Genomic DNA, 26,530 nt, shown 5'->3' on the forward strand with positions numbered 1-26,530 from the left:
TCTCTGAACCTTACTAATTGTTGGACATGGCGTACAGTGTGGAATAAAAGGCAGTTGGCTATTTCCTGCTCTCTTCCCCTAGTGGGATCCACTCTGAATTCAGAACTACAAATGATTCTCAATGTCAATATTTCCTATTGCAACTTCTTGAGCCAAGTGTTGATGTATGCGTACAATGGATCAAGAGGAATAAAACGTTTCCCTTATTAGGCCCATCTGCAGTAAGACTATCACTTTATATTCTAATGGCCAAAGGCTTGAAACTGCTCTGACTGCCTTAGCCCCAATGGACTTTCTTATATTTGCCATTTGAATCAAAATCATTATATATTCATTTTTCAAATATTTTTTACTCCTTCAACAAGCTGCAGCTTATTCAATAAAAATGGGACTGGGACTTCTGGGACTTCCTAAGTATTGGCATCCAAACAGGTTTAGAGGTTTGGGAAAGAAACTGATGTGCATAATTGTCAGTATTGCAGTTATATTAATTTTCTTTTTCGCCTTATGCCTTGGCTATCAATGTGTGATAAATTCCTACTGGAAGTCCACAACCATTTTAATAGTTTCTACAATGTTATCAACCCCACTTCCTTTTGCTACTGAACTTTCTGATAAAAGATTCTCAGTCTGTTTTTATATCTCCTCCAAAGAAATAGGATTACAGATATTGCAAATTACCTTCAACTAACATGAGACTAGCCCTCAGCCTCTACCCCTATGAGGGGTAAGAATTCCAGCCTAACCCATTACTTCATGGGTTCAGCCTGCATAGGGTCATTCTAAGACATGAGATAGAGGCAAATGTTATTGGAGCTTGAGTCATATATTATACTAAATATGACAAAGAATGGAATGTAAAGGTGCTTTGACAAGGTTCTTTGTGAAACCAGACTAGTTTGGTGATGATGGAGAAACAGAAAAATAATTACAGCACAGTGAGATTGCACTGATCAGGCTTGTAGAAATAGCCAAGGCTGTTGAAATGCTAAAGTATGTTAAAGGTTAACCAGTATATTAAAGGTCAGCATTAAGTTTCATTTCAGCCTTCTGGGCTCAACTTACAAGAAATCATATGACTTACAAGAAAGCATTTTTATTAGCATATATGAGATAAAATTAAAATATTTAACAGTTAGAAAATGTTATGCAAACAAACTAACCCACTAGTATGCAAGTTTAGGGGAGGTGACATTTAACTGACTGGAATGGCTTGGAAATTCTGAGCTAGAAGTTTATTCTGCACTGTTTGGTAAGCTACACTGCTCCTATTATAAGATATCTTATAATAAAAGAAAATTACTTTTCTTTCACTGGCTGTTGGTATTAAGTGTTTACTAGTGCCCCCTATATTTGGGTGAAAGCAAACCAACTGACCCCAATTCATGACTTCAAGTTCCTTCAAAAGTAAACACTGGAAACAAAGTTATAACCCTGACCTCATCTTTGTCATCAATAACATTGCAGCACTAAACTACAGAAGTGTCATGACACACTCCTAACACCACCCCATCGCCATATAGGACCACCCAAGTCTGTCCATTTGTGACAGACAGTATCATTGCACTGTTTCAATTTCAAAAAAGCCAACTAGAAGAATCTTGCAGCATAACTTAAAGCAATGATAGATATAAAATCTAACCTGGAAAACTACAAAATATTTGTCAAGCTGGTACAACATAGTCATAAAAAAATATATCTCATGAGGCTGCAGAACAAACTGGCCACCATATACAACAACTTTATTTGAATGTACAAAATTGTTCCTTGTACAGGTGATAGTATCATAACAGCAGAAAAGCTTGCCTCTGGAATGGCATGGCAGAGCAATGCAAATCATGGTAGGAGCCGACCAAAAATACAGATATGATCCACAATAGTAAGAAAACTTGGTCCACAATCAAGAAAGTAAGCAATGATCCATAGAAGGCAGAACATACAATATAACAGCTAATCAGGTAGCAAAACAACTGTATGAAAATGGCAATCCGCCAAAAACAAATAAACCAAAAAAAAGTGCAAGAACGAGAAATCACGAAAAGAAAAACTTCAGTGACCAGATCACAACAGCAGAAATGGAAAATGCCAATGAAAAACAAGCAGACTGGCAAGGTCACAGGCCTTGATGACATCCACGCTAAACAGATTAATAAATCTGAACCAGCAACAAGGGAATGGCTTCTGAAACTGTTCAATTCCTATGCAAGAATAGATCACATTCTCAAGATCTGGAGACAAACACACATTGTTGCACCTTTGAAACTGGGTAAGGATCCCTTGGATGCCAGGAACGTTTGATCAAATTCCTTGCTTTGCCATCTAGACAAACATTATGCTCTCCCCAGTTTGGAAAAATGGATGAATTGCTCAAAATGCATGCTTTCTATTTTTGCTTTAAAAACTAAAAGTGTTTATGCTTGTTGATCATAAGACTATATTATTTCAACAAACTAAGTTACCAGTGGTGCTTTCCCTTTTGGATTTACAGTACAGTCCCCATGTTAATCTCAATCTTTTGGAGTTATCTGTTTGAATCGAATGTTTACATTCTTTGTGCCATGATAAGCGATTGTGTATTTGGCTGCTATTATTGTTTTCATATGTATTTGGAAAGTTTACTGCTTATTAACAAAATAAAAAATTCTACAAATTAAAAAAAACAAACTAAAAGTGATTACAGAAAGTAAACAAGCACATACACCGATAAATTTAGAATCCTTGGATTAAAATGAGTAAAAACTTTGAAAGGATAGAGAGAGCAAGAAATTCAAAAGTCATTTACGCAGGGCTGCCTTGAAAATGATGCACCCTCAATGTGGCTAAGGGGGTCATTTACTAAAGCGATCGCACGTGAAAAGTCCTTTTTGGCGTGCGATCACTAAATGTGGGTGGCGTCAAGTCAGGAAGAGGAGGGGTCAGGACGGCACCGGGGCGGACGCCGCTGACGGCGAAACGATAAGCTTCCGTATGCTGCCTATTTCGCTATCGCAGGACCGCCCCCCCCCCCCCCCCCCCCCCCGTACCGCAGGATTCAGAGAGCCCGGCGGTGTTAGCACAGAGAGAGGACGTTCCCGGGGAGCAGCCACGCCAGGAGAGGAAAGGTGCGCATGTGAATCGCACTTCCTAATCTGCATGAAAATCCTTCTTTTCCAAAAGCTGGTGCAGGCACCTTGGCAATTCTCAAAGGGAAAGCACACCACCCCCCTGAACCAAGGCTTCCCAAACCTGTCCTGGGGACCCCACAGCCAGTCGGGGTTTTCAGGATATCCACAACGAGATAAACTTGCATACCATGGAGACTCCGCAGATTTATTTCCTACATATTCATGGTGGATATCCTGAAAACCCGACTGCCTTGGATCCCTAGGACAGGTTTGGGAAGCCGTGCCCTGAACCACCGGTTAGAAACAAAACAATTGGGGGGTGGGGGGGGGGAGGAAGAACCCACTACTCAGACAGGATACAGGGAAGGTATTATCTAATCGTTAGAGTGGCCTTCCTCCTATTTCCTTGAAAAATAAGAGAACAGGATAACCTAGGACAGGTTCTGCAAGAACATAAGAACTGCCAAACCGGGTCACAGCAAAGGTCCGTTTCACCCAGCGCCCCGTCTCCGACGGTGGCAAGCAGCGGGCGCCTGGAGGAAGTGTGTAAGGGAACAGGGCCCTTCCGCTGTCCCATCCTCTCTGTTTCCTGCAGCCACGGTTTCAGGGTGCACTGACCACCGAGGCGAAATCGCCGAGTGTTGTGTTCAGTGGCACATGAAGGATCGAGCTTCCTTATGTCTTTATTGGAATCCCATTATGCTATTTACCTCCACAGTGTGGCCCATCAAAGTGCTACGCTCCACGCTCCTTCTGCTGATCACTCTGCTTACACGCCACTGGCCAAAGTCTGCCACACAGCATTATGGGGTGGGTTTTTTTCCGTAGAAGTTTCAACCAGAAATGTCACTTTTAATTGGGGAGGGAGGGGCGCGCAGATGAGGTTAGGATTTTCATATCTCAAATCGGATTCAGATTAGCCAGAAGGCAGAGACTACAAACTACAACTAATTTTAGAGGGTCACTTCCCATTCCCTGCTATCTATAAAATCCTCCCACCTTCCTCCCCAACCTTCCTCTCCAACGCTCTAGGACTACACGTAAGCCAAAGGGAGTGTCCAGGACTGAGGAAGAATCCTATCCCTGGCCCAAGTACTCCTTAATCCTGGAGGAGTAAGAATGATGATTCAGCACGCTGTGATGTCATCAGCCATTGCAAAATCTGCCTCGTCAGGATATGCTGATTGGGCATCAAAGGATTCTGACACATAGCCCCACGATGATGTAGGACAAATAACAGTGCTTCGTTTTTTCTCTCAGTGAGAGTTCAGCTGATTGAACTTTTGCAAAAATATATATTTTGTTGGTTTGTTGAGTTTTGTTTTTTTCCTGTAGCTGATTTTGGCACAACAGAAGAGGTCTCCCAGCTGGCTGGATCCCTTCAAGTGTCCAATTGCTGGTGCCCCCAGATCATTCAATATCAGCTCCAGGCATCGACAGGCAGGACACAGGATGAAGGTTAAGTGGACATGGAGTAAAAATAATAGGAGGGAGAAGAGTGACAGTTATTACTGTAGGTGTAGAGGACATGGGGTAAAGAATGAAAGGGTGGGTACAGTGTGTAAAAAACACAGGGTGAGAAATGATAGGAGGAGGGAAGGTTGATTGTTCTTACTATGGGTGTGGAGGGCACAAGGTGAGGAATGATAGAAGGGAACCAGGTTAATAGCTATTACTGAGAGTATAGAAGATACAGAGAACATGTTAACCCCTAACCTCACCACTCCTTGCAATTCTGTTCAATGTGTTCTTGAAGATGGGGAGGTTTTGAGGGACTGCAGGAGAGCAGATGTAATCTGCCAAGTTAAAGTGGGAACTAGGAGGATGCAGGCAACTACAGACCCATTCGTTCAACTTCAGTTGTGGGCAAAACCATGGAAACAATAGTAAAGAAAGAGATAGTGCATCCCCTTGAAGCACATAAATTACAGGACACAAAGCACTGAAAGCAACATGGTTTCACAAAGAGAAGATCCAGTCAGACCAACTTAACAGAGTTCTTTAAAGAGGGACAAACATGGAGGATCAGGGAGGTGCGGCAGACATTGCCTATCTGAACTTCAGTAAGGCTTCTGACTCTGGTTCACACAGAAGACTGGTAAACAAGCTGGGCAGTATGGGAGTTCAACAGAAAGATGTAATTTGGGCGAGGAACTGGTTTAGCGGCAGAATGCAGAGAGTGGTGGTCAGTGGAGCTCACGCCGGCGAAGGCAAAGTGAACAGTGGGGCTCTCCAGGTCTCGGGGCAGGGACAGCTTCTTTTCCATATATTTACTGGCGACACTGCTGAGAGAAAGATGTTTGTGTGCAGATGATACACATTTACATGAGCCTGAATGCCTCAGAAAAAAAAGGCGTGCCTTAAGCTCCTTCCTAAAGGATTTTATGCAAGTGGCTTTCCTCAAAGAATTTATTCCACAAAACATCCTTTCCCAGGACTCCTGAAGTCTGGTTAGCCGTGGACTAGAGCTATCAAGAAGCAATTTATCTGCCGAACAGAGTGAGCTGATACTTAGTGGAACCTCATTACCTAAAGATTTATATACCAGCATCAAAACTTTGAAATGGGCCCTCCCGGTGACAGGGAGCCTATGCAAACTGCACAGTACCGGCGTGGTGTGTTCATAACGTGAAGTCCCAGTCAGAACTCGAGCAGCCAAGTTCTGAACCATGTGCAAAGCTTTAATGGAATACTGGGGAAGACCTAGAGAAAGGGCATTACAGTAGGTCTAACCCATTAATAACCAATGACCGCATTATCCTTCTGAAGTCGGCAAACTCAAGGTATGGTTTCAGTTTTCTCAGAATCCGCAGCCAGCTAATGTGATAAAGCAACAAGGAAAGCCGATGGTACGCTGAGGTGCACAGGCAGAGGTAGCAGCAGCAGGCAAAGGAGGTAAGCTTGCCCTTGTCTAGGTCACTGGTGCACCTTGAACCCTGGGTATGGTCCAGGAGGCCGGACCCTCTTAGGCACATCAAGAGGATGGAAGTGGCTTAGAGACAGGGGCTGCCACACAAAGCCTGCACTCTAACTGCACTCCCTGGAGGGAACGAGGGAAAGAAGGGATATGAGAAATGTTCAAATATTTGACAAGCTTCAATAAAGTACGGGAAGGAAAGGAAATTCAAGGACAAGGGATTATAAGAAGAATTTGCCGGAAAGAATGCTCAGACGACATTTATACCCACTCGGTTATGTAGGAAACTGCTTCGCAATCATCAGCTAACAGACCATTCTGAAATATCATCATGTTGCCCACTGAATGTCGCTACCTCATTATGCCACCCCCAAATATACCCTGTGAAGCCCTTTTTTACCTCTGCCTATTGTGCTTATATGCTATCGCCCTGATACATTATCTTATTTGTCTACATCAACAATGCTTAGAAATACTGTGGTAAATCTAACAACTTTGCTGTAACTCACTTTGAGCTCTTTTTGTTGGAAAAATGTGCAATAAACGATGAGCATGCTGAAGACGGTAGATGCCGGGAGTAGCATCCAAAATGGAGGCATTATTTAAACATGCTCGGAAGAGACAGAGCACAGCAGTGAGGGCAGGTGGGGAAGTAACAGCTAGAAGAAAGGTGGAAGAAGGCTGGAGCGACTATTCAGTGGTATGAGGGTTTCCAGGGGGGGGGCAGGGGCATCCATGGTTACATCTCTAACTTCAAGCAGCACAGGGCAGCCGGGTGTTCAGACAACAGTCTGACTACTTTGGGAGGCTGTATGGACTGCTACCAAACTAGGTGGGCAAGAAATGGGAAGACGTCTAGGGGCTGGGTTAAGCATGGGATTTGTAAGAACCAAAGAGGAACACGACAATGCCCGGAATGGCCTGCCCGTGCAGGTGATGGTGGCCAGAGCAGTAATGCAATTGAAACATGTCTGAGACAGAGCAAGAAGGCAGTGGTAGGAACAGGGATGAGAAGGCACAGGAGGAAACTGGTCTTGGTTTAAGTCTAAGAACTGTATGTCCTCATCTACCCAAAGTGGAAGAGAACAAGAGACGACAACAGCTGGGCCTTCACTGCCATCATTTACTATGTCACGCTGTCTTATTTTATCACTACGTTCTCTTCAGCATGCAAGTTTCCCTCTGTTTAGCTGACACAATAGGATTTTTTAAAAACATTTGCCAAGCTCAAAAAGTAGTTTGCAAAACAACAAAAAAATGTTTTCTGAAACATCTAAAACAGTCAGAAAAGTTTCAGAGGCGTCACAACCCGTTTCTGAGGCAGGCTTTCCTTCTATAAATTTCGTGCGCTGTGCTTCTCTCCGAGCTCATAAGAGTTCAGACACAAGCAGGAAACACTATAAATGCTTTTTTTTTTTTCTTTTTAATGAGGACAAGATCAATGGATGCGGGTCACGGATTTTATGCCAGCAAGCACTGGGACTTCTGCTTTCAACAATACCAATTCAATAGAGGCTTGAATAATCTTTGATGAAGACAATGAGAGAAGCCCCCCTTCGCCCCCCACCCCCACCCCCCCCTCATATCAAACCCAGAGGCCTCAGAGATCCTTCCCTCCTCCTGGACTGCCGTGCAAGGAACAAAACTTCTTTATGCTTTCTTTTAGCCAGCCAGCTCCCCGTGGGCCTGCAGAGAACAGCCGCCCAGCATGTGCCCTGATTATCTTTACGGCGCCTGGGCAGGAGACTCACCTGCTGGTGGTTTAATGAAGGGAGGCGGAATTAAGGGGACGATTATGGGCATGTTCCCGTGCTCCTTTGACCCTGCTGGTAGATCCGCAAGTCCGTTTCCTGTGGATAGCCCAGAATAGCTCAAGCTAGAGTTGTAGGGCGATATCACGCTCTCCTCGGGTACTCGTGGTTTTGGCAAAGAATTCTCTGGGGAAAAAATAAAAGAGAAATACAAAAGTAGCAACAGGGTACTGTTGTGCACATGTATTGCCTGCATCACTCTTCCCTACAAACAAGATCAAACAATAAAAACAGAAATATTCATTTCACCTCCCCCCCCCAACTGCCTTCATTCACTAGTCTGAACTGTAAAATGTCTGGAAAAAAAAGCGCCCCACACACACACACACACACACACACACACACACACGCCAGCAAGCATTCTGCTAGCGAGTCCATAGTGAAGTGTTTTCGACTGCTCCTCCATGGCCTCTGGGTGCAGCCAGGTCATCAGGAAAGGTACAAAATTATTTACGCACAAGCCCGCATTAGTCTGATCCAGACCGGTTATGATATGACAGACAGTGAAGCACATGGCATGAAGCACTTGCACATAATTGTGTGTGACCGCATCTGTGATGTCGTAGTCACACTGGATCAAGTTTGTTTGTTTCTCATCCGATAACCCAGAGGCAAAATTAAACCTGAAGCAGTTTTCAAAAGAGTAACAAAACACAAGTGTTAAATATTTAAATTGAGAGAGGGCGAATATTAGCTTTTGCTATGTATTTTTTTCAATTAGTAGACAGGAAACAGAGGTTCCTTGTTAGAATGGTGGGAGTGTACTGAACGCCATCTAACATGTTAATGCAGTCCTTTGATGTTCTGCACCCCTGTAATGGTAAAAGCTCCATTTCTCCAGCCCTGGAAGCTGAGTGCACTGAAGTGTCTCTTCTGCAACATCACTTTGGCCACACTAGTGCTGATTCTTGCCTCAAGAGCTTCACTGGAAGCTTTCAAAACTTGGTAATGCACCGAAAGCCAGACAAGGCCCCAGAGGGAATAAACCTAGGCTAAGAAAGATAAAACCAGAAACTTCCTACTGGGTCTCTACTAAAAGTATGCATCATAATTACAGGGTGAACACAAGGAGTGTAGTTGGGTTTTAGCTTCCCTGTGTGGGAGGCTGCAATGGTGGAATCCTGATTCTATAAAAACTAATGCCACCATTGTGCAGCGTGGATTTTAGTTAGCCCTTACCAGAGGCAGGATGTTCCAGGGCCTACTCCTGGTTTTGTTATGTTTTTCTTTGGAAAGGACCCTTAGGCCTCATGGATGGAGACCCGGAACTGGAAAAATAGAAAGGGTGCCTTTTTCCTCAACTGTAATGACGTCTAGTTTTGTCCTTTTGAGTTTGGGTGAAAGACGTTTTAGCCACCCGTCCTTCCTCATTCTAGGGCTAATTTTAAAAGCCCTGCATGTGTGAACCTCCTAGAGCCAGTATGTCCCTTGCTGCTTCCTTTTTGGTTTGTTTTCCTAGGGAAGGACCCTGGGGTCTCTAGGGTTGAAACTTAGGTTAAGTGAAGGCAGCAGGGTGTCTCTCCCTATTTACTACCATGTATTTTGGAAACTTTTCTTTTGGGAAGAGGAAGTTTTGTCTACTCTTTCTGCTTCTTGTTTTGGTTCCCCTTGTTTTGTAAGAAACAGAGACTCAGTGTTATTATTTTTTAATAGAAATTTTCATTGGATATGAACAAAACATCTTCACACCATAGAACTTTACATATCCAACACATGATTATTATTATGCCATTACAAAAAATACAGATAGTAGTAATAATCCTTCCTCTTCCCCACCCTCCTCACCCACCACAGAAGTTTATCTATGTATCACTGTTCGAGGTACAAAAGGTACAATACTGATCTGAAATGGTAACATTCAATGCCAATCAATAACTCATCAGAAAACTGCAGGCTACCAAGACATCAACAGCCTTTGGTTTTTCGTGCCAGCCAATGTATTTAGACTATGGCTTTTCAAAACTATCCAAAGTCTTATTCTTGATCGAAGTTGGTTTATTCAAAGTGAACATTCAATCCAGGCATCACTGCACCACCTCCAACACAGGGGGGGTATACTCTTTTTCCAGCAAAAGGCTAATTCACAAATGGTGGCTAGGAAAATCTATAAAATGAAAGGTTGTAAGGCTTTTGGAGCTTGCAACATAGGTAAACCCAATAAAGCGCACTTTGGAGAACAATCCCACATCTCCCATAATGTAGTTCATCCTAATCGAAATGTCTTCCCAGAAAGTCCATGTAGCAGGGCAATCCCACCAAATGTGAAAAAAGGTTCCTAACTCCCCACATCCCCTCCATCATCTATCATTAAGATGTGGATGCATTTTTCAAAGCCTTTCTGGGGTGAGATACCATTTTAGTAAGACTTTATAACCATTTTGTAAGATGTGTGGACCCTTGCTGCTGTGGTGAGATTGGCTTAGCTTACAGGGTAGGTCCCGTAGGCCCTCACCAACAACCAGAGAAGCTAAGAAGGAAAAAGATTGGACTGGAACTTCACCTATACCAACTCCGTTCCCCTTGGGTTGAGCCCTTGGGTTCCTGGGGCCGGCAGGTCTTAAGTGAGAGTCTCTGTAGAAATGGCATAGGCATTTATCCAGGGCCAGGCTAGGGACAGAGGCAGGCAGCAAACAAGAATGATCAGAGTCCACGCAGGGTCAGAAGCCGGCAGCAAACAAGAATGGTCAAAGTCCAGGCAAAGATCTTTTATTAGATAAAGTCAGGAGAATGCGAAATTACCAGCAAGGCAATTCAGAAGCAGTCTCCAAGAGCATTTCCTTTCTGAACACACTACCAGAACTCTTATCCACTCTCTCATCTCCTCCTGCTTAAACTATTGCAACCTGCTCTTCACAGGTCTCCCAGCAAGCCATCTCTCTCACTGCAATCTGTCCTAAATTCAGCTGCATGACTTATCTTTCACCAAAGTCACTACACTCGTAACAGAACCCTTTCCACTCTCTCATCTCCTCCGGCTTAGACTATTGCATCCTGCTCCTCACAGGTCTCCCAGTGATCCATCTCTCTCCACCGCAATCTGTCCTAAATGCAGCTGCACGACTTATCTTTCATCAAAGTCGCTATGTTCCCATAACCCTTCTTCTGAAGTTACTGCATTGGCTCCCTATTCACTCTCGCATACAGTTCAAGCTCCTCTTTCTTACCTACAAATGCCTTCACTCTGCAGCACCGCACTACCTCTCTTCGCTTATCTCTCTCTACACCCCTCCTAACCTAAGAACATAAAATATGCCATACTGGGTCAGACCAAAGATCCATCAAGCCCAGCATCCTGTTTCCAACAGTGGCCAATCCAATTCCAAGTACCTGGCAGGTACCCAAACATTAAATAGATCTCAAGCTACTATTCCTTATTGATTAATAGCAATTTATGGATTTTTCCTTTCTAGTAAATTATCCAAACCTTTTTTAAACCCAAGTACACTAACTGCTATAACCACATTATTTGGCAATGAATTCCAGAGCTTAACTATGCGCTGAGTGAAAAATAATTTTCTTTGATTTGTTTTAAATGAACTACTTGCTAACTTCATAGCGTGCCCCCTAGTCCTTCTATTATCTGAGAGAGTAAAAACAGATTTACATTAACATGTTCAAGTCCTTTCATGATTTTGTAGACCTCTATCATATCCTCCACTCAGTCGTCTCTTCTCCAAACTTAACAGCCGTAAGCTCTTTAGCCTTTCCTCATAGGGGAGCCATTCCATGCCCCTTTTTTTAGTCGCCCTTCCCTGCACTTTCTCCAGTGCAACTATCTTAAGAACATAAGAAATTGCTATACTGGGTCAGACCAAGGGTCCATGAAGCCCAGCATCCTGTTTCCAACAGTGGCCAATCCAGGCTACAAGTTCCTAGCAAGAACCCAAACACTAAGTAGATCCCATGATACCACTGCCAGCAATAGCAGTGGCTTAAACTCAAGTCAACCAGATCAACAGCAGTCAATGGACTTCTCCTCCAAGAACCTATCCAAACCTTTTTTAAACCCAGCTACATTAACTGCACTAACCACATCTCTGGCAACAAATTTCAGAGCTTAATTGTGCATTGAGTGAAAAAGAATTTTCTCTGATTAGTTTTAAATGTGCTACTTGCTAACTTCATGGAGTGCCCCCCTAGTCCTTCTATTATCTGAAAGAGTAAATAACCAATTCACATCTACCTGTTCTAGACCTCTCATGATTTTAAAGACCTCTATCATATCCCCCCCTCAGGCGTCTCTTCTCCAAGCTGAAAAGTCCTATTCTCTTTAGTCTTTCCTCATAGGGGAGCTGTTCCATCTCCTTTATCATTTTGGTCACCCTTCTCTGTATCTTCTCCAATGCAACTATATCTTTTTTGAGATGCGGTGACCAGAACTGTACACAGTACTCAAGATGCGGTCTCACCATAGAGCGATACAGAGGCATTATGACATTTTTTGTTTTATTCACCATTCCCTTCCTAATAATTCCTAATATTCTGTTTGCTTTTTTGACTGCCGCAGCACACTGAGCCAGCGATTTCAATTTATTATCCACTATGATGCCTAGATCTTTTTCCTGGGTGGTAACTACTAATATGGCAATTATGGATCTAGGGGTTATATTAGACAGCGAATTAAATCTGAAGGGGTTCATCAAAAGCTGATTAAAGACGGCTTTTATAAGCTTCAAATTTTAAAGAAACGTAAACCATTCCTATACCCCAATGATTTTGGAACAGTTCTTCAAGCTTTGATCTTTTCTAAAATAGATTACTGTAACGCCCTCCTGCTAGATCTACCATTGGCCACTATTAGACCCCTTCAATTACTCCAGAATGCAGACGCGAGAATTTTAATAGGCTCCAGGAAGTACTATCATATCACACCCATTCTAAAAGATCTCCATTGGTTGCCCATTTTTCAACGAATACATTTTAAGGTTTTATCTCAGATTCATAAATAATTATTTAACAATAATGTGGAATGGTTTAGACTCTTCACTTTCATACACCCCAACAAAATCTGTGCTCTAGTAACACGGGCTTGTTAACTATCCCATCTCCTAGGCTGACTCACTTAAATTGTGTCAGAGAGAGAGAGAGCACTGTCACTGGCCGGACCCAAATTATGGAATGCATTACCATCTAACTTAAGGCTTGATAGCAATTTTCAAACATTCAGGAAGAACCTAAAAACCTGGCTCTTCCGACAGGCTTATGCTGAGCAAAAATGACATATAAGGTTCCAATAGGTTTTTTCTTTTTTATTAGGCCTTCTCATGTCTTGTTTTATGAACTGATATTTTTATATTACGTTTTATTTCATTTCTCTGTTTTATTTACCGCATTTTTATTAAGTTATGTATGTTTTATGAACTATTTTTTTATATTACATGTTTTATTCCATTTCCTTGTTTTATTTTCTGCATTTTTATTAAGTTATGTATGTATTTTATTTTGTACATGACATTGATGAAGATATTCTTTACTATTGCTGTTTTATGAATTTTATTTCCACGTAAACCGGTATGATTTTCCAGGAATATCGGTATACAAAAAATAAATAAATAAAATATGGAACCTAACATCGTGTAACTACAGCGAAGCTTATTTTTATCTTTTTTGAGATATGGCGACCAGAACTGCACAAAATATCAAAGGTGTGGTCTCACCATGGAGATAACATAGTTTAAATGAGCACAGGGAGTCTAGATGTTTTGAACAGATGCCTCTCTAATTTACTAAGCCATGTTAGGGTGCTGTTAATCAAGAGGTAAAAGCCTTAACATGGAAACAACACCCGATGCAACGCTAGGCAAAAACATGTAAATCAAATAATGCAGCTTGCCTCAAAATTCTCAAGATATGTTATTTGATCTAAAGTTAGCTACAACTCAAGAGTTGCAGCTAACTTTGCCTGGGAGCAGCAGGACACTAATGTGCATATTGATGCTCCTGAGGCTCTGGTTAAAGGGCCCGAGCGGCCCGACAATGTCCCATTCCCCGCTCTGGTAAACGCCTTGAGGGTCTTGAAAGAGCCCCTGTACCCGCCCATCCCCCTCCCCTTCAGGTAGCCCCAGAGATGTAAATGTAAAAAGATAAGAAGCTCCATCCCTAGCCCTTTCCTCCCAAATGTGCCCCTTTTGGCACCAAATTATCCACACAGGATCTACGAAACCCCCTCCTCCCCATCTTAGGCCACCCCCCACAACCCTTTTACAGTATCTCTAGTTCCCTGGTTTTCTATTGGGGCTCGAAGCAGCCCCTAGGGCTCTGGGCCCAGTACCTCCATTTTCATTTGGCATTAGCTGGCCATGAAGGGTGACAGTAAATGGAAAAGCTAAGAGAAGCTAGAAAAGCAGTCAGGAATGCAAAAATTCAAATGGAATAAAAAATAGCATATATGGTAAAACGAGGGGACAAGACTTTTTTTTTAGATATGTTAGTGATAGACGGAAGTGCAACTTCCGTCTATCCGATATTGTGAAACTCAGAGGTATAGAAGATGAGAAAGAAGAGAAAATGTGTAAATATTTCTGTTCGACATTAACTGTGGAAGGAGGTAAACCTAAATCAATTTTCAGCATGGTTTTTATCACAGATAGATATTGTCAGAGAAATCTGATCACTTTCTTTGACTGAGTGACCAGAGAGTTGGATCAATACAGAGAGCACTAGATATAGTGTACTTGGATTTCAAAAAGGCCTTTGACACCGTTCCGTATAGGCGTCTTATAAATAAATTGCACACCCTTGGTATAGGCCCTAGAGTAAATGACTGGCTTAGAAACTAGTTGAGTGGGAGGCAACAAAGTATGGTGGTAAATGGAGTGCACTTTGAGGAGGTGGGCATTACTAGGTTGTGCCTCAGGGACTGATCCTTGAACTACCGTAGTTCTTTTCAACATTTTCATGGGCAACATTGTGGAAGGATTGTTGGGAGACTTGTTTCTTTTTGCCAGTGATACCAAAATCTGCAACAGGGTAGACAGTGAGGAAGGTAACAGAACATGAGGAAGGATCTGGCAAAGCTCAAGAAATGTGTAGGGTCTGGCAGATAAAATATAATGCTAAAAAAATTCACAGTTATGCATTTAGGCTACAAAAACACAAGGGAAAGGCAAAGTATTGGGGGTGAAATTCTAAGCATGAAAGAAGAGTGGGATTTGGGGATTATTGTATCTGATGACGATGTAAGTGGATAAAGTGGATAAAGTGAAGGCAAAAGCCAGAATGATGATAATTGCATAGGGAGCGGAATGATCAGCAGAGAAAGGGAGCTGTATAGGTCCCCAGTGAGACCTCATTTGGAAGAATATGTACAATTCTAGAGTCCACACTTTTAAAAGGATATAAACTCGTTGGAGTCTGTCCAGAGAGTGGCTACTAAAATGGTTAGTGATCTTTGATGTAAGGCATACAGGGACAGACTGAAAGATCTAAACATGATTATCCTAGGGCAGGGCTTCCTAGGGCTGTCTTGGGGACCCTGCAGCCAGTTGAATTTTCGGAATGTCCACTGTGGGTGTGCATGAGATAAATTTGCATATCATGGAGACTCAGGATGTGCAAATTTGTCTCATGCATGTTCATGGTGGATGTCCTGGGGACCCGATTGGCTGTGGGGTCCACAGGATGTATTTGTGAAGTCCTGTCCTAGAGGAAAGGAAAGATAAGGTAGATATGATAGACATTCAAATACCTCCAAGATTTCCATTCTCAGGAGGGGAGAATCTTTCAATGAGAGTGAAAGAGGGTATACTCAGGAGTAATCTTAGGAGATATGTTTTTACAGAGAGGGTAATGGATGCATGGCATGGCCTCCCAGTGGAAGTAGTGGAGACAAAAACAGTATTTGAATTCAAGAAAGCATGGGATGAACACAGTGGATCTCTGAGGGAGTGAGAGGTATTTTAATGCTAAATTTGTTGGGCAGATTAGATAGGCCATACAGCTTTTCCTTGCCATAACGTTTCAATATTTCTATATTTACTTAGGGGGTAATTTTCAAAAGGAGTTACATGCGTAAATGTAGCTACTATTGTAGCAATTTTCAAAAGCCATTTACTCAAGTAAAGTGCACTTATGTGAGTAAATCCTATAGACAAGTCAATGGCATATATTGTAGCAATTTTCAAAACCCACTTACTCAAGTAAAGTGAATTTACTCCAGTAAACCTGGTTTTTACTCGAGTAAATGCTTTTTAAAATCAGGCCCTTAGTGTATGCAAATCTCTCACGTGCATATTCATAGTGGGGGTAATTTTCAAAGGAGTTACGCGCATAATTGTAACTACTATTGTAGCAATTTTCAAAAGCCATTTACTCACGTAAAGTGCACTTATGCGAATAAATCCTATGGACGATTCAATGGCATATATTGTAGCAATTTTCAAAAGCCCACTTACTCGAGTAAAGTGCATTTACATGCGTAAAACCCAGATTTACGCATGTAAATGCTTTTTAAAATCAGACCCAGTGGCTTTCCTGAAAACCAGATTGGTTAGGTTTGCTCCAGAGCTGGGATGGGAAACACTGCTTTAGAGAAAAGGTTGCTTAACTAGCAAGTGTTCTCTAAAGAGGAAAATAGCGTAAAGCACAAGCACCGCAAGTTAAATGTAAGATATTGATAAGACAGGCTATGAGAGAATTTGAAAAGATGTTGGCCCAAGGCAAAAACTCATTATAAAAATGTTTTTAAATATATCCGAAGCAGAAAGCCTGTGAGACGGTTAGATGATCGAGGGGTTAAAGGGGCACTTAGGGAAGATAAGGCCATTGCAGAAAGACTAAACAAATTCTTTGCTTCGGTGTTTATTGAAGAGGATGTTGGGGAGATACCCTTGCCAGAGACAGTTTTCAAGGGTGATGATTCAGGTGAACCGAACCAAATTATGGTGAACCTGAAAGAAGTAGTAGGCCAGATTGACAAACTGAAGAGCAGTAAATCACCTGGACCGGATGGTATACACCCCTGGGTTCTGAAAGAACTAAAAAATGGAATTTCAGACCTATTAATAAAAATTTGTAACCTATTATTAAATCGTCCCGATATTTTAAAAGGGCTCCAAGGGAGATCTGAGAAACTATACACCGGTGAGCCTGACTTCAGTGCCGGGAAAATCGTGGAAACTGTTATAAAGAATAAAATCAGAGAACAATTTCCTACATTTTTATGAAGGGGTGAATAAACATGTGGACAAAGGTGAACAGATAGATGTGGTATATTTGAATTTTCAGAAGGCGTTCGACAAAGTTCCTCATGAGAGGCTTCTAAGAAAACTAAAAAGTCATGGGATAGGAGGCGATATCCTTTTGTGGATTGCAAACTGGTTAAAAGCAAAGAACAGGCAAGATAATTGTTATAACTATGTGAGATGAACAGGGCAATTTGGTTAACTCTACTGCTCAAATACAAAAAATATTTTATCCATATTATAGTGACCTATATGCTAATGAAAATGGGAACCCCTTGGTGATGTGAGATTACCTTCTGGCATCCTTTTCCTCTACATTGATGGAGGCTCAGACAGAACTTCTGAATAGGTCCATTATAGCTAGGGAAATATGGAAAGTTATAAAGCAATCTAAACTTTTCAAATCTCCAAGTCCAGATTTGTTCTCAGGGGAATTTTATAAAATATTATCAGATGAGGGGGTAAACCATTAGAGGCGATATTTGACGCCTTACAACAAGTTGAGGAAATACTCTATGAGGCAAACCGAGCTACCATCATAGTTCTGCCAAAACCTAGGAGGGATCAAAAACAGCCTGGACTGTGTAGGATAATAACTCTACTAAATTATGACATGAAACTGTTGGCAAAAATACTAGGACATAGGCTAACTCCCTTTTTAAAAGACGTGGTGAGACCAGAACAGGTGGGATTTGTGAAGGGATGGGCCTCGGTAATGAATGTACAGAAAGTATTGGCCACCATGGATTATGTCTCCCAGAATCAACTGAAATCTCTCTTAATTAGTTTTGACACCAAAAAGGCATTTGATAGAGTGAACTGGTCATTTCTTTTTGAGTCATTAAGAACGCGGGGGTTTACAGGGGCTTTTCTACACTATCTTTCTTTGCTATATAAGAAACCAAGAGCTAAAGTCTTAGTTAATAGAATACTACGAGGGTAAGTCAGTAAGTAAGTCATAAACATACATGGGATTAATATTCATGAAATTTATTTAAATGCAAAAGATGAATTATTTACTGTGAAATATACAGAATATAGTCACAAACAGTTTTTCTGGAAAAACCAACTACTTTTCAACGTAATCGCCGCGAATATTTATACATTTGTCCCAGCGTTTGAAAAGTCCGTCAAAACCTTCTGCGTAAAAGTCTTTTGGCTGGCATCATAACCAGCGCTTCACCTCTTGTTCCACTTCTTCATCGCTGGTGAAATGTTTACCACCGAAATGGCTTTTCAGTTTGCCAAACAAGTGAAAATCGCTGGGTGCCAAATCCGGACTGTATGGTGGATGTTCAAGAACTTCCCAGTGCAGATTCGCAATTGTCTGACGAGTCTCATTCGAAGTGTGTGGTCTGGCATTATCGTGAAGAATCAGCACTCCTCTTTTTTCCAGATCTGGGTATTTTCTACGAATAGCTCCTTTAAGCTTTAATAGAGTAGCACCGTAGGAAGCCGAATTAACAGATTCACCATGCTTCTGAAAACTGGTTAAGAGTATCCCATCTCGGTCCCAAAACACAGTCAACATCACCTTTCCTGCAGAAGGCACAAGCTTGAACTTTCTCGGTGTCGGTGATAGTGGATGCTTCCACTGCATGGAATCGCGTTTCACTTCTGGTTGATAGTGGTGCACCCATGACTCGTCACCAGTAACAATAAGTGCCATCATTGATTCACCTTCGTTTGCATAACGGCAGAGATTTTCCAAACAGACATCTATCCTGTTGTTCTTATTGATTTCGGTCAGCTGTTTGGGAACCCATCTTGCACAGACTTTGCGAAAGTTCAATGCATCGTGCACTAAGGAATATGCTAATCCGTGAGAACACTCAATTTCTTTGGCAACTTCGTCAATTGTTACCCTCCGGTTAGTGCGAACCATCTCTTCAACCTGCTTCACAGTTGCCTCTGTCGCAATCTCTACAGGTCGACCAGGTCTGATTTCGTCGTTCACGTTGGCACGGTCCAGTTATAAATTGCTTTACGCGAGAGACATTTCTCTCCATATACTAGATACATTTCTTTATGAATGTCTTTTGCCACCAAGCCCTTAGCCCATAAAAATCGGACAACAGCACGTTGTTCTTCGACCGTACAATCTGTCAACATGGCAGCCATTTTCCTTGTGTACACAGCCCCTGCGCATGCACAGTTTAAATAACTATTTATGTACATAAGCACTTCTAAGGTGCTGCCATCTATGGAATATGACAACATTACAGATATATGTTTTATTACCTTAGTAGAGATTTGTAACTTGCTACTGACTTACCCTCGTATCTTCTGATTTTTTTCTTGAGAGGGGCACCAGACAAGGCTGTCCCATGTTGTCTTTGTCATTTGTTCTAATATTAGACCCCTTAATTTGCAATTTAATGAACAACAAAAATATTGTTGGTATAAGCATACACCAGAGTTCATTAACAGCTAAATTTTAAATCCCCTGCACGCGGGGAAAACGGGGGTTGTATGTGTGGCCGGGCCTTGCGCCCATGGCGCTCATTTTAGAAGAAGCCCAGCCGCGTGCGTAACCCCTGTTACGCACACAAGAGTCAGGCCTCTATCAAGGAATGGACCCGGGGGCGGGGAGGGGCTGTCCAGGGGGCAGGGCAGGGCTGAAGGCCGCCAGTACAGCGGCCATTTGCCGCTGTGCCGGGGGATCGCGTGCCGGCAGCCTGCCGTCGCACGCAGCTTACACCAGCTCAGGAGCTGGCGTAAGTTTGGAAATAAAGAAAATTTTAAAAGGTAGGGCCTTCAAAGGGGTCGGGGAAGAGGGAGGGAGGATAGGTAGGGGGCTAGGAAAGTTCCCTCCCAGTCCGCTCCTTAATTGGAGTGGACTGGGAGGGAACTGGGGGAGGCCTGATCTCGTCGCCGAGCGTAAACTGGGAAAATCTCCCCCCCCCCCCCCCCGCATCCCCCGGCCCAGATTTTATAAATCTACCCTTTAAGGTTTTGGCTTTTACTGATGACCTATTAGTGCATATTTTGGAGCCTGAGAAGTTCCTGCCAGTGTTCAGTATTACTGCAAATATTGGAGGACTATGGCCGATTAACAGGATTTAAACTTAATCTTGACAAATCAGAAGTTATAGCAATGGGAATCTGGTAGTTGAGCAATGGCATGGGAGATTTTTATTTAAAATGGGCAGATGATAAATTGCGATATCTTGGGATCTGTTTACCTAACGATCTGAGCTCAATGTATACAGCCAATATTCAGAATCGTCTCGATATCACTGATGATACAATCAAGGCGTGAACCACCTTTCATATCTCGCTTACTTTTCTAAAAAATAAAAACCATGCTCTTCTTATGGAGCAAATGTCTTGTCCAGATTTACATCTAAAAGAAAGAATATGTTACTGGATATCTGGCTTCCTTATATATTACATCTGCCTCAAAGTTCGTAGCCAGATTCTCAGTGATTTCTCCTAAGTTATTAAAACTTGATTGGAACGGTAGAGAGGAAAAGGGGGGTGGGGAGGGTACAGGTGTAGGGGCGAGATTTGAGGGAAGGGTGGATTAGGTGAAAGGAGAGAATCACATTGTAACACTGACTGGCAATATGACATATGTCTTTCTGTTAACATAGATGAAAATTATTAGCGTTCATGCCAAGGGTGGTGCAGTGTAACCCTACCCTTAACTATTGTGTATCTGTATTTCGATGTTTTGTTTTGCTTAATAAAAAGACTGAACTTAAAATTTAATCTGAACAACCAATATTTCACTTTCTTTCCAAACTGAAGATAGTTGTGCTCTTTGTGGAGTTCCAGAAGGGAAGAGCTCCAAATTCTTGCTGCAAAGCAACTGAATGCTGATTGCCAAGTGCAATGAAGCTGAGCCTTCAAAACTGGAAGAACCTACTAACAAACCTTGCTGGTATGATCTTCGAGTTCTACAAGGCTCATACCAGGATAAAGCTAAATTACGGGGCTGTCCCTACCGCGGCAGTCAAAAACTAAACAAAGAACCATAAAATCAGAATGAGCAATGTAAGCAATATAATTCCTCAGAATCAGAGTTACTGTCCATGATCGGAGTTTTTTGCACCTACAAGTAACTTTGCAGCTGTATATGCCAGCTCTGTGGGTGCCATTGGTGCTTGAGCATCCCCAGTATTGAGCAAACTCCTTCACTGTGTCCAGGGAGGGGCAATTTTTGTTGAGTTTAGTACCCCGGATCATTCTGAAAAGCAAAAACTATACGCATTTAATTGCAACCTTTACAAACCCTGATAACAGAGTTAGAATAGTCAATTCTAGAAGACTTCAACACATGAATCAATATAGCCAAGTCTGACTTTCCTAAAAATGTGTTTAATTTACAAATTAAATTTAACTGACAAAAAAAATGAACATACTACATGAGAAATCTATGCAGAATACAAAAGTACCCCTAAATTTGAAACTGTTGCTGATAATTTAAATGTAGTCAAAAAACAAAAAAACTTCACACAACTTATGAATTGAATACGGTAGATAAGCCGAATGGAAAATATTTTGGTTTTTGACTCATCAATACCTACCCTCTATTCCTCTGTAGATACATATTGTTTGAGTAACTTAAATGTAGTGCCTGTTCTGCTTGGAGCAAAACTCTCAGTGACAAATCCTTCCTCGAAATCCATAATACCTGAACTTTTTTCGGGGTTTCATTTCAGCTTATTTTGAAAAGGCCAGGAAAGAGCTGTTTCTAAGCAGTTCTTAAGATTTGTAAAGGTCTTTGCCTGCTCCTCGCCCACATATACCAGTGACTGATTATCATCAGCATAAATATGAAAATCAATATTACATTTTTCAATTTCAATTGCAAGAGGTGCCAGATAAAGATAAACAGAATCAGGTAGAGGATCAACACTTGCAAAATGCTATAAACCAACAGGTAATCTTTGGAGCACTTTCCATCCTAAAAAATGCATTGACTTCTAGGACTCAAAAAAGAACTGAACCAGGCTAGGGGTAGTTTCTTAATCTCAAGGTTCTCCAACTGTCTCAGTAAAAGAACATGGCTGTCAAATCTAACTGAATTAAGAGAGAGCCAATCCCTTTATCCAATGTTTTATTAATTTTATCCATCAAAATCACTAGAATGGTTTCTGTGCTATGATCTGCTCGAAATCCAGATTATAAGGGATGAAGTGCTTCTAAATTAATCAAATAATTCATGATTTGTACATACACTATGGACAAAAAAGGCAGATTAGATACCGGATGATAGCTGGTAGCACTTCCCGGATCCAGTCCGTTCTTCTTTAAAATTGGTCTAATAACTGACCTTTTCAATGTACATGGTAATTGTGCTTGATTTAAAGTATTAATTGTTGTACTGGAGGTGGACCCTTGGCCTGGCGCAGGATTGGTACGGCCCTCTGAGGAATCCCAGAGGGCGCCTGCCGCCAGGAGGCAGAGCACAAAAGGAGACAGAGGCAAGCTGGAGCTTCACCAATAGTGGCCCGGGGGCTCCACGGGTTGAGCCCTTGGACTCCCGAGCTGCCTGGGCTTAGGTGGGCCTCTGGGGGTCTCCCGGAGAGATGGTGGAGAGGTGTGCCCACAAGGAGTAGAGGTGCGTGGCTGACGGTGAACAGACGAGCTAGACTGGAACAGAGAGGACCGGAGACCACGGGTACGAGGCAGGAACTGAAAGTCCTCCGGGCAGGGTAGGCAGCGCCTAGTGGTCTAGCTCGAGGAAGGCCGCAGACAGTGTCAATGCAGGTAGGCCTGGTGGTCTCAGGAGAAGCAAAGAGAGAGTGTCCAAATGGAGCGCAAGGGTCAAAGCCAGGGTATCCGTCCGAGGATCGTCAGCCAAAGCAAGGGTTCAGTTTCAGGTATCGGTCCAAGCGTGGTCAGAGGCAAGCAAAGGTCAATACCAGGTATCAGTCCAAGCATGGTCAGAGGCAAGCAGAGATCAGTACCGGGTATCAGTCCAAGAAGGTACAACCTGGGTTGCAGAACGTGGAACAAATTCAGGAACAAAGGAACACAGGAACAGGCGCTGGAACACAGGAAGGACCACAGGAACACAGGAGCAAACGCAGGAACACTGGAACGAGAACAGGAACACAGGAACAGACGCAGGAACACTGGAACAAGCACAGGAACACGGGAACACTGGAACAAGCACAGGAACGCAGGAACGAGGACGGCAACTAGCTCACACAAGTGTGACGACCCGTTTGCCAAGGCAAGGAATTAAGGGCTAAGCCCTGACTTTTATGCAGGGCTCAGGTGACATCATCGCTGGGCGCCGTGAAGCGGTTTCCCACCGCAGTGCCTTTAAAGGTTGGCCCTGTGCTTGCGCGCGTGCCTAGGGGCCGACGGAAGAAAGGCGTGGTGCAGGCCTCTCCGCACTGCGAGGGACGCGGAGAACCAGAGCAGGAGGCTGAGGAGCTAGGAGCCCGAGGGTGCAGTCGGCTAGCTATGACCGCGGGAGAGACCGGGGGAGCAGTCGAGGCTGGGTCTGGAAGGTGAGCAGGGCTGGTCGCAGCCAGAGAGTGTAACATTAATGAGGTAGGTCAACCAGGGAGAGAGATCCTGCCTCAAAATTTTAAAACATTTTAATGGAGTAAGTTCCAAAAGAATAGTAGTAGAATTCATTGTTGAGAGCAATTTCTCTGCTTCCAGAGAATTACACTGTCAAAAGAAGGCAAATTCTCATTTGAATTCACTGTGTCAAAAGAGGATATACTGCCTCAGGTACAAAACCAGATAAAGTATTGAGTCAGGTCATCTGTACTAGAAAGATCTACATTACATGATCCAAAACTGTTGCAAACTAATTGTCACAAGAAGGACCTTGTCCTAAGAAAGCCAAACTGTGATTTTATTGCTAGTAAATTGCTTCACTATTGTTGGGACTCTGGTTCAGGTGGAGCATAGGGGATACCACCTCCATAAGAAGGTGCCATACTGGGTCAGACCAAGAGTCCATCAAGCCCAGCATCCTGTTTCCAACAGTGGCCAATCCAGGCCATAAGAACCTGGCAAGTACCCAAAAACTAAGTCTATTTCATGTTACCGTTGCTAGTAATAGCAGTGGCTATTTTCTAAGTCAACAATTAATAGCAGGTAATGGACTTCTCCTCCAAGAACTTATCCAATACTTTTTTAAACACAACTACACTAACTGCACTAACCATATCCTCTGGCAACAAATTCCAGAGTTTAATTGTGTGTTGAGTGAAAAAGAACTTTCTCTGATTAGTTTTAAATGTGCCACATGCTAACTTCATGGAGTGCCCCCTAGTCCTTTTATTATCCGAAAGAGTAAATAACCAATTTGCATTTACCCGTTCTAGACCTCTCATGATTTTAAACACATCTATCATATCCCTTCTCAGCCGTCTCTTCTCCAAGCTGAAAAGTCCTAACCTCTTTAGTCTTTCCTCATAGGGGAGCTGTTCCATCCCCTTTCTCATTTTGGTCGCCCTTCTCTGTACCTTCTCCATCGCAACTATATCTTTTTTGAGATGCGGCGACTAGAATTGTACACAGTATTCAAGGCGCTGTCTTACCATGGAGCGATACAGAGGCATTATGACATTTTCCTTTTTATTCACCATTCCCTTTCTCATAGTTCTCAACATTCTGTTTGCTTTTTTGACTGCCGCAGCACACTGAACCGATGATTTCAATGTGTTATCCACTATGATGACTAGATCTCTTTCTTGGGTGGTAGCTCCTAATAAGGAACCTAACATTGTGTAACTATAGCATGGGTTAGTTTTCCCTATATGCATTACCTTGCACTTATCCACATTAAATTTCATCTACCATTTGGATGCCCAATTTTCCAGTCTCAGAAGGTCTTCCTGCAATTTATCACAATCCGTTTGTGATTTAACTACTCTGAATAATTTTGTATCATCTGCAAATTTGATTTATAAATATATTAAAAAGTATGGCATGGGAGAGTGATACAAGGCTGAAGCAAAGCTAGGACAATCCGCTAAGGCTGGAGTAAGGCTTGGACTGTCAAGTATGGAGTGCAGCAATGCTGGAACCAGGGCTTGGATTGGAACAGTGTGGCGGTAGGATTGGAACTCAGGAACAGTGCACAGGCAAGGCAGGAATTCAGGAAAGGTGCACAGACAAGGCTAGAACTCTGGAACAGAGTCCAGGTAAGATGAACAAGGAACAGAGTGCAGTAAGACTGGAACAGTGTGCAGGTAACACTGGGACTTGGTTTGATTAGGGACAGACTAAGACAAGATAGGGAAAGACATGGACAACACAAAACATGGAACACAAAGCCCGAAGGCAGCAATACAAGAAGGCTCTGAGGGCCATGACAGAAAGAGGCCTGGAAAGGCCACAGAGCTGAGAAGGCCTGGATAGGTCAGAGGTCAGGAATAGGCCTAGAAGTCCGAGGAGCAAGGAAGGCCTAGATAGGCCAGAGCATAGGAAGGCCAGATGGCCACAAGGCAAGACAGGCTAAGAGCAGAAGGCTGAGTGGTCAGGAGACAACGTAAAGCAAGACTGAGGTCAGAAGGCCACGAAGCAACACAAGGATAGGCCTGGAAAGGCCACAAGGCAAGAGAGGCTAGAGTAAAGAGCTAAAGGGGCACTGATGGAGAAACATTGAGGTAAGGGGCAGACAAGATTAAGTAGGTCTGGAGTTTGAGTATGGTGCAGGTAGGAAGAAGGAGCTTGGCCAGTATGCTCACTGGGGTCCCTTGGTGGAGGGGAGGCTGCACAGCAGCCGGAACCATAAGAACTATCTGAAATAACCACCTAGGGTGATTATCTCCAGATTAAATTATTTTGTTTAAGGAAAGAGGATTTAGCTTCCTTTAATTTTCTGATTATAATATTTACAATGAACTAGATATATCTTTCTATCTTGTGGAAGCTGTTTTCTCTCTAGCTGACATCCTTGGCATTTCAGAATAATCTAATGATCCCTTGATGAAACCAAGCAGAGTTATTTATAATGAACTAATATAGGGGGTGCCACTTTATCAAACACCTCAAATAAGGTGGATTTTCAGTCCTGGATCATAGATTCTCCAATAGATAACTCATATGTTGGCATCAATTCTAAAATGACTATAATGAAAGATCTGAGATATCCCTCGTATGTCACACAATAACATGAGACTGAGGCACAAACTTAAGACATACAAATCACATTTACAGTATATCCAAATGAATCATAAAATGAACAGACCATGGAACTTTAACCACCATTGGATTAACTATCTCACCTGGCAGCCTACATAGTAACATAATAAGATAGTAATGATGACAGAAAAAGATCAAACGGTCCATCCAGTCTGCCCAGCATTCTTCTTATGGTAATATCTGCCGTGCTATACAGAATGCTCCCATCTTTCTCTTAAGGGTAGTAACTGCCACTCCATGTAGTTATCCCCAAGCCTTATGCTAAGGGTAGTAATATTTACAATCAAAACCAAGCAACTGTTAAACACACAAAAAAAATTATTGCTAGCAACATTTTTAACTGGGTGAGGAGCCTTCTTGAAAATTTTGACAATGCTGTCGACATGCTTT

At 42.5% G+C, this 26,530-nt stretch overlaps 1 protein-coding gene across 2 annotated transcripts in view; it reads right to left on the reverse strand.

Moving 5' to 3' along the window:
- SOBP (sine oculis binding protein homolog) overlaps positions 1–26,530 on the reverse strand; it is a 379,042-nt gene that overhangs the window by 288,384 nt on the left and 64,128 nt on the right. For both annotated transcript variants that reach the window (XM_029595316.1, XM_029595317.1), the window contains exon 3: positions 7,773–7,958. In XM_029595316.1, the coding sequence (XP_029451176.1) occupies positions 7,773–7,958 (186 nt within the window). The remainder of the gene's footprint in view (positions 1–7,772; positions 7,959–26,530) is intronic.

This window comes from Rhinatrema bivittatum, chromosome 3 (genome assembly GCF_901001135.1).
Source record: "Rhinatrema bivittatum chromosome 3, aRhiBiv1.1, whole genome shotgun sequence".
Classification (NCBI taxonomy): Eukaryota; Metazoa; Chordata; class Amphibia; order Gymnophiona; family Rhinatrematidae; genus Rhinatrema; species Rhinatrema bivittatum.